The sequence below is a fragment of the Tupaia chinensis genome, unplaced genomic scaffold (assembly GCF_000334495.1).
Source record: "Tupaia chinensis unplaced genomic scaffold, TupChi_1.0 Scaffold000619_1, whole genome shotgun sequence".
NCBI lineage: Eukaryota > Metazoa > Chordata > Mammalia > Scandentia > Tupaiidae > Tupaia > Tupaia belangeri.
In genome coordinates this window covers 1,488,920-1,497,135 of record NW_006160139.1, presented here as the reverse complement: position 1 = coordinate 1,497,135, position 8,216 = coordinate 1,488,920, and the positions used below count along the sequence as shown (strand labels likewise).

The following is an 8,216-nucleotide window of genomic DNA, read 5'->3' as shown; positions in this document are numbered from 1 at the left end:
CCGCCGCCCGCCCCCCCCCCTGCGCTCCGCCTCCCCCACCGAAACCACCTGGCGGGCGGGTCTGGCAGAAACCGCGCCAGGCCTCCCGGGCCGGCTGGGAGGGGCGCCCTTAGCCAGGACACCCTAGCCCTGCCATCGTCCTGGCCCGCCCGGTGGGGCGGATCCCGACAGACCAAAGGTCGCCCCGCCCGGGGATCCCGGCGCTGCCGGCCAAGCTGGGCCCGCGGGGTCGCTCTGTACCTCCCTCACTCTTTGTGCTGTCCCCGCCCCTGCAGGTTGATCCTGAGGACACTCTCTCAGGCTCAGAGGTCTCTGCTGGCCCCTGACATGCTGCACTGTATAAAATTATTTTATTTTTTCAGCTGGTTAGACTCTCAAGTAGACAAAAACATAGGGAATAGTGTTATTGGCTGGGCTGGTTTGCACACTTTGCAGGTCTATCCAATTTTCTCGGGTCCTGTGGTGTCTTGTCCTCTTCTCGCTCTCTTAAGGTTTTATTTATTCATTCGTTTTTAAAGTTGCTATAGTGCAAGTGCGCTGAGGAGCGGGAGAGTGGACTCTCGCCCTTCATGACCACACTGTAATCCTCCTCCTCTGTTCTCTCCTCCACTCTCCTCTGGAGATTTTGGCCGTGTCCACACAGGCACCAAGCCTGTTTCTCAAGACTGGGTCCAGGACTCCAACTGCAGTGGAATCTAAGTACCACCACTTGACTGGCTTGTGTTTCATCCTCTTTAAGCTATTTTATAACTTTGTAAGTTGTAGAAAACCTGTAGTTTGCAAAAGACTTCTGGGTGAAATGCAAATGAGTTGCCCTCTCGTTATGTATTGTAATTGGCTATTACCAAGTGGATACACAGGAGTTTGGCATTGATTAGTAAATTTATTTTAGTATTTCTGTTTTCCTGTGGATGTGTATTCTATGCACTCTCATCTGAACCAGCTTTAACACTCAGTGCTTTGCTTGTTAAATAATAAGTTAAAAAAAATTTGATGTGTTCATTTTGTATTTCAGTAAGTCATGATTTTTACATTTTTTAAGAGATTTTTTTTTCTATAGGGCGTGTACACTAGTTGGAGAGACAGAAAAATGATAAATCACCCCCCCCGGAGGGGATGGCCGCACTGCAATCCCTTCTCCATTCTCACATGGATTCTGGGCACGCCCCTGTGAGTTCCAAGTCACCAGATCTGGTACTCGAACCACAGCCGACTACCTGAGGGTCCAGGAACATAACCATTACGCCCTCTGTTGGTCCCATGATTTTTACATTTTTTCTAAAAATTATTCTTTAACAGTATTTTTCTGTATTTTTCATAATTTTTTTACAATGGAAATGTATTACTTTTATAATTGCTCAGAATTAAAACTATTTCTAAAATTTAAAATTAATTGTTAATTTGAAATTGTTACCGAACTCAAATCAGGTTCACTTACCCAAGCACTACAAGCCAAACGGTGTGATGAAGTGAAGTACAGCTTTATAATGAGGGCAAAGTTCTGGCCACTTTTTTCTACTCCAAAGTTATCTCCAGAGGGGGCCTGGGCAAGTCAAGCCTGTAAATATTAAAATACCTAACACATTAACAGGCTTTCACGCTAGTGGGAGGCTACATCCTCTCCTGGGTATAGTGTTTTTAATGATACATAATAACCCTTCTTATCTTTTAGAGTACCAAATATTCTTTTGCTAATTTCTTTCAGGAACAGAGACTTGCATTTTCTTTAGCCAATTACTCATCTAAGAATTTTAAACTCACCTATAACCTACAAGCCTCTGTGTCCAGATGCCCCACCTTTTGGGGCCCAGACCAATGTAAAAGATTCTTTATGTTGATTGACAACTCTACTGCTCTCAGAATGAAATAAAAGGAACCACTGTATCTCAGCACCCCCAGAAACATGTCATTATCTAGGTGTGTCGCTCAATCTAGTGATTAGCAATAAACTGCATTATTATTTCTGCAGAACTTGGTTATTTTCATTGTCAGTTACAATGTACAAAGCAAGAAAAATGAGCAGCTTATGAGGAAAAGGGGCTCCCCAAGGGGCTCCCCACACGCATTTTTAAGTACAAAATCAAGGCCAGAGATCCCAGACACATGATTGGTTCAATGATCTGTTCAAGAGGCATGATAACCTTGGGGCCAGCAGGTGGCTTGGTGGTTAAGGCGCTGGATACTCTCTCATGGCCGACCATGGTTCAAGTCCTGACTGGTGGCTTGCTTTCTGACTTTTCTTTTCTCTGTGTGTCTGTTTTTTTTCTGGTCAAATGTAAATGGTTGAATGAATAAATAAAGTAATATAAATAATTCTTTTTTTTAAAAAAAAGGCATGATAATCACATGGGCCTTCTTGATTGGCCAGGCCTTAGATAATCAACTTCTATTCTGGAAGGGGCTAGTCATCAGGTTTCTGGTACCCTTCACCCTGAGGCCTCTGTGCTCCCAGCCAGCCGTTTCCATTCTACAAAACATCTTGAATATTTAACTTAAAATCTTGCCTTTCCTTTCAGTGGGAGTTTTAGAAGTCATGTCCCCTAGTTATGGCCAGTATGTTTGATTACCCTAACCAAAGTTTGAAGTCTTAAACCTTACTTGGGGCCATTAAAATGAACATGAACCTTATATCCCAAACCCCTTAAAAAAGACATTTTACTTTTAGGTCAGCCCTTATCAATTTTCAGGTTGGGAAGTGCTTATTATGTTTCAACAGAAGGAAACTGAGAGCTCATCCTTTTTTAGGGTGACCCTCCTTCATTTCAAAATAATTTTGAACATTCTAACATGGGTAGTACCAGGAATGGATATCTCTGTCTTTACTTTAAAAATAATAAAGTAAAAACTGTGGTAAAATACACATAACATAAATTTACCATCTTAGCCACTTTTAATGTATATTTCAGCATTAAGTATGCGAGAAATGCCATCCAATGCCAAAGAATGGACAAAGAGACACGAGGTATGGGAAGGCGAGACTTTAATGGCAGCCTTGCAAGATGGAGTGTCTGACGGGCAGGCACGCCCAAATAAGTTACAAGCAATTCCCAGTTCCTCATTGGCTGACTACTATGGGGTTTACAATCTTCTATGTTTTATTATTCCTTTATTAGGTACCAAGGCACAGGATCAGGACTGGGCCTGTGAAAAGCCCTACTAAATGCCCTGAGTAGGGAGAAGAAATGGGAAGTAAAAATAAAATAAAATGAAAAATAAGAGAGCATAAAGGGCTGATGACCAGCCACCATTTTAAGAAGGTTTTTTTTTTCAAGGGTGACTTGTCATTTTTGGATTTTATTTGTTCAGAAACTTTTTGGGAAAACGTATTTTCTGGGGTAATTACTTCTGCAAGTTGGTTGTACACTTTTGTTAAGCTATTCTTGAAAATGAGTCACTTAAGTCGATTTTTTTCATTTATTCATTTATTTTCTTGCATTTTCCCACAAACATTTACTTTAAATATCAAAAAATGTTTGTTCATACTTGATAGTTCTTGACAATTAATAAACAACTTTCAAAATTTCAAAAAAGTTAATTTTAAAGATAACTTTCAAGATACTTGTTATAATTTTGTGACTCTAACAATGAAGACAGTATGGTTTTAAATATTTTTGAGAAATATTTACATGTCCACTACTCGAACTGTTGAAAAGCAATCACTCAGCACACTTTACTCATGAACTTTCCCAACTAAGCTCTGCCTATCAAGTATTCAGTGGTATACCATCTGCTAGCAAAGATCAGTCTCTTTATTCCTTCAAAGTCTTCCTCAAGGTAATCCTCTGGTTGTGGCTGCTCTTTTGCAATCTCTGATTACAATGCTGGTATGAATTCTTTCGTATGGTTACTCTAATTCTCTCTGCCAGGCAGAACTGTTTATGGTGCCAGGCAATCTTCCGAAGAGATTCTGTTGGTTTTCTTGAGATCTACCTTGGTTCCATAGTTTTCTGGTTATATTTTCAGATATGACATTCCAGTCAAACTCTTGTCAATAACGAGTATTTTCAATTTCCTTCTTTCTTTTTTGAGATGATTTTGCTATAGGCCACATGTGCTACCAGAAAGACAGAGAGAGACAGAGAGACAGAAAGTGAGAAATCGCCCCCCCAAGAGGGATGGCCACACTGCAATCCCTTCTCCTCCATTCTCCTGTCAGAATCTTGGGCACTCACGCACACATGCCTGCTGTGAGTTTAAGCCACCAGGTCCAAGACTTGAACCGCGGTCAATTACATGGGAGTCCAGTGACCTAGCCATCACGCCAACTGCTGGTCCCATCCAATTTCTGATGAAAGGCAGCAGGTATTATTGAACTTATGTAAATAACCCTTCTGCGAAAAAATGAGAATACTCACAAATATTTTCCAATTCCAGAGGGGTAAGGAAGTGAGAAAAGTTCATGTTTCAATTTTAAAAGCAAATAAACAAACAAGAATTTAACAAATTGCTGAACCAATCAACAGCTGAAAAGAAGACAAAAATCCTTAGATCTGGAAAACAGAGCATAGAAGAAAAATCAGTAATGTTTTAGTCAAAAGTCATAAAATTCTATTTCAGCAGTTCAATCTCATGTAATTAATCTCTCTCCTGTTGAATGTGCAGTGTTACTGTGTCTGATCTTTCCTTTTAAATCCTGGAAGTTAACATTCAACGTTATTATTGACATTTCCAGACTTGTCTCTAGCATTAAGTTGGTCATTGTCTTGACTGCTTTTTGTTCTCTTATTTCTTCTGTGTATCTTTAGTTTTCCTGGTAAACACTCCCTTCAGAATTTTTTTTTTCATGTTTAACAATCTTTAATTCAAATGTAAAAGTTCAATAGAAGCCATTTATGGGGCTTAGGATATGTTCTTAATTTTAAAAACAAGAATGGGGAAATGCAACAAAATGACCTTTCCCCTTTTCAAAAACTTTCAAGGAATAGATCATAATAGGGCCATAAGAGATCCATTTAACCAAATCCACTTTCTCCCCTACCAATAGTCTTAACACCCATTCCATAATCTTAATACATATTCCTGAATCAAGATACAGTTCAGTTTTGCTTACATAACCATTAAAAAAAAAAAAAAAAAAAACTCAGCACCATCTTGCTTCCTAAAATGCCAAACTTCTTGAAGAGCTGGTCTGGTGTTGGTAAATTCTTTCAGGTTTTGTTTATCAGAGAATGTTCTTATCTTTTCTTCCTGTATGAAGAATAATCTTGCCAGGTACAGGATTCTTTCTTGAAATTGTTTTCCATTTAACACTGTGAAAATATTTTCCCTTTCTTTCCTTGTTCACACTATTTCCGGTCAGACCTCTGATGTTACCCTGATGGGACTGTCAGAGGATGAGAGAGTGTTGAGATGTGTTGTGTAAAATCCTTGGTTCTGTGGGTCCAGATCACTAAAATTAGAGACCTGTCCTAGGCATAAAATAAAGCCACAACCACAATAAAAGTAGGTAGGAAAGAGAATTTAATAGGAAAGAAAGATTGTAGAAAAGAAGTACACCCAAAAGACTTTTGGGCAGGCAGGTTACTAGGTGGCAGCAAACTGGTTAGGTGTTATTTTTATTACCAGAGGTGATAATGAACATTTAACAGTGGGAGGTCTGTCATACTATCTGTGTTCTCTGTTTGAATTTACTTGCTTGCTCAGCTCTTTCACAGGTGAAGAATTTGAGGAATTTTATTACCCAACTGGGCATGTCCAATGTGAGCCAGGACAGACAATAGAAGCATCCCTGTTAGGATGAACTGCCCAATTAATTTATTTCCCCCAAAATGTCTGGTTGGGTCTTTTTGTGTTTTTGAGGAATGATAAGGAAATTTACAATCATCCCTTTGTGTCTTCCTCAGGTACCAAGGAAGAAAACTGGTATTTGTCCTGCCTTCCTTGCACCAGTAGCTGGGTGGGAGTAAGGCCTTTTCATAGAGGGTCTTGTTTTAAGTCCTGATAAATTGTGATTGATGTGACATGTGTCCTTCTACTGTTTTCTTAGGGCTGCGCTCATTAATAGCTAACTGCCTACCACAGGCTAAGCTTTGTAAATAACCTGACATTTCTTCTTGCCAATTTTAGTATCATGTCTTTGTCTGTGGATTTGGCTACTCTGGCTATGACATACCTTGCAGAAGATCTTCTTGGATTGATTCTATTTGGGGTCCTTTGTATTCTTGAGTCTGGATATTTAAATGCCTCTCTGGGTTTGGAAAATTTTCTTCCAGAGTTTCATGAAATAAATTATCAATTTCCTTATTAGTTTCTTCACCTTCTGGGATACTGATTATCCGAATGGTTGGCTGCTTAATGGTATCTAGTATTTCTCATATATTATGCTTATTTTGGGGGGTTATTTTCTTGGTCGTTTTAGTGATTTTTTTCCTAAGTCAGAGGTTTTGTCTTCAACATCTGAGATTCGATCTTCTGCATGATCTAATCTGCTTTTAATACTTTTGAGGGAGGTTTTGATTTCCCATATTACAACGTTCTCTAACTGCTCTATTTCTTTCTTTTTTTTTTTTTTTATGGTGCGTATCTCTTCTTTCAAATCGTAAAAGAACTTCCTCACCTCCTGGAACTCATTGTTTCTTTTCTCTTGCACCTTCTGGAGTTTATTGTCTCTCATCTCTTGCATCTCATTTAGTTCTGTCACTATGAATATTCTGAATTCTTTATCAGACATTTCCACAAGTTCCACTGTACTATCTATGGATGATGAAGGGTTGTTCTTTTCCCTTGGAGGAGAGCTATTTTCTTGGTTTCTCAAATTTCTTGTGCTTTGTGGTGGTTTCTGGACATCTGATGGGTTATATGTCTGTTCCTAATTTCTTGAAGCTAATTCTAAGTGTTAAGAGGTATGTGGGAGGAGGTGATGTGGAATCTCTCTGCAGTTCTGTTTCCCTTATGCTCACCAAGCAACCTGTGCTTTTGACTTTGGAACTGGATATTACACAGGCCTCACAGTTTCTGGGCAATGAGTGCACCTGGAGTGAGCTGCAGGGTTTCAACTGAGAGTTCAGAGGCGTGTGGGAGGAGATGAGTTGTGTACTCTCAGTAGGTCCGTACTTCTCCCTGCTCCTCACTTTGCAGCCTCTCTTCTCTGAATTTTAGTTATTTGGTGATGTATTCAGTGTTGACTAATTTCTTTAGAGAAGGTTTCTACAACTGTAGGATCCTGTGCTTCTCTTTACTTTAGGCTACTTCAGTAGATCTGGAGATAATTTCTCCCCTCTATTGTCTTCTGCAGTGTGGTATCCGCAGAAAGATTTTGAGTTTAGATTTATAAAGAGGGGTTTCTTCCTTCAGGCAGGAGTTTCAGTAAGGGCTGAGGATTTCTGTGACCCTAAAAGTATTCAGATTCTTGGCTACTGTGCACCTAGGCCTGTCTAGACACTCAGTGTGTGGAGGCTGAACAGCAGAATGAGAAAGTAAGGTTAAAAAAAAAATGAAAAGAAAACAAAGGGGAAAAAAGGAAACAAGAGAAAAATAACCAAAAAAGAAAAAAAAGTTTTAAGTAAAAATGAAAACCACATGGCACACAAGTGCCTCATGAACACTGCAGAAAACACCTTTGGTTTAAAGTGGCTTCTGAAATTAGCAAGAGAAAGGAGAGATGAGGAGTGTTTTAAAAATTAAAAATAAAAAAAACATAGAGAGTGAGAGACAGAGAGAGAACAGTGGTTGCCCTACTTGTCTGAGTTTTTCTGAGGGGGTCTGGAAGATGGGGTTTAGAGCAGAGCTTCAATCACCTTGGTCCCTGAATATGACATGACACACCTCAGATTTAAAATGACTTCTGTCTGAGGTTTTTTGTTTTTTAAAGTCTGAGACTATTTTTTTACGAGTACATTCATACTGTCCCGACCCGGGGGGACAGCCGAACGGGTTTCTTGAGTGAAGGAGTGAGAGCCGGGGCAAGCAGCGTAGTGTTACAGCACGGAGACGACAGCGTCGTCTGTTTATTGTGGGCAGCATGGTACAGCACAGAGACGACGCAGTGTCACAACTCTTAAGGGTCGCGTCGTCTACTGTGAGCAGCACGGAGACGACGCGGTATCACAGCTCTTCAGGGTCGTCCGGAGACGATGTAGTGTTACAGCTCTTCAGGGTCTCCCAGGTCGTCTGGAGACGATGCAGTGTCAGCTCTTCAGGATCTTCAGGGTCGTCTGGAGACTGCGCGGTGTTTCAGCTCTTCAGGCTCTTCAGTTGTCGTCTTCCTGGTCGTCGTC

The 8,216-nt window shown here is 40.3% G+C and overlaps 1 protein-coding gene across 1 annotated transcript in view; it reads right to left on the bottom strand.

Annotated features, from left to right (window-relative positions):
• CLDN23 (claudin 23) overlaps nt 1-8,216 on the bottom strand; it is a 38,192-nt gene that overhangs the window by 1,052 nt on the left and 28,924 nt on the right. Inside the window, exon 3 of the mRNA XM_027775954.1 lies at nt 1,439-1,543. Within this exon, the coding sequence (XP_027631755.1) occupies nt 1,439-1,543 (105 nt within the window). The remainder of the gene's footprint in view (nt 1-1,438; nt 1,544-8,216) is intronic.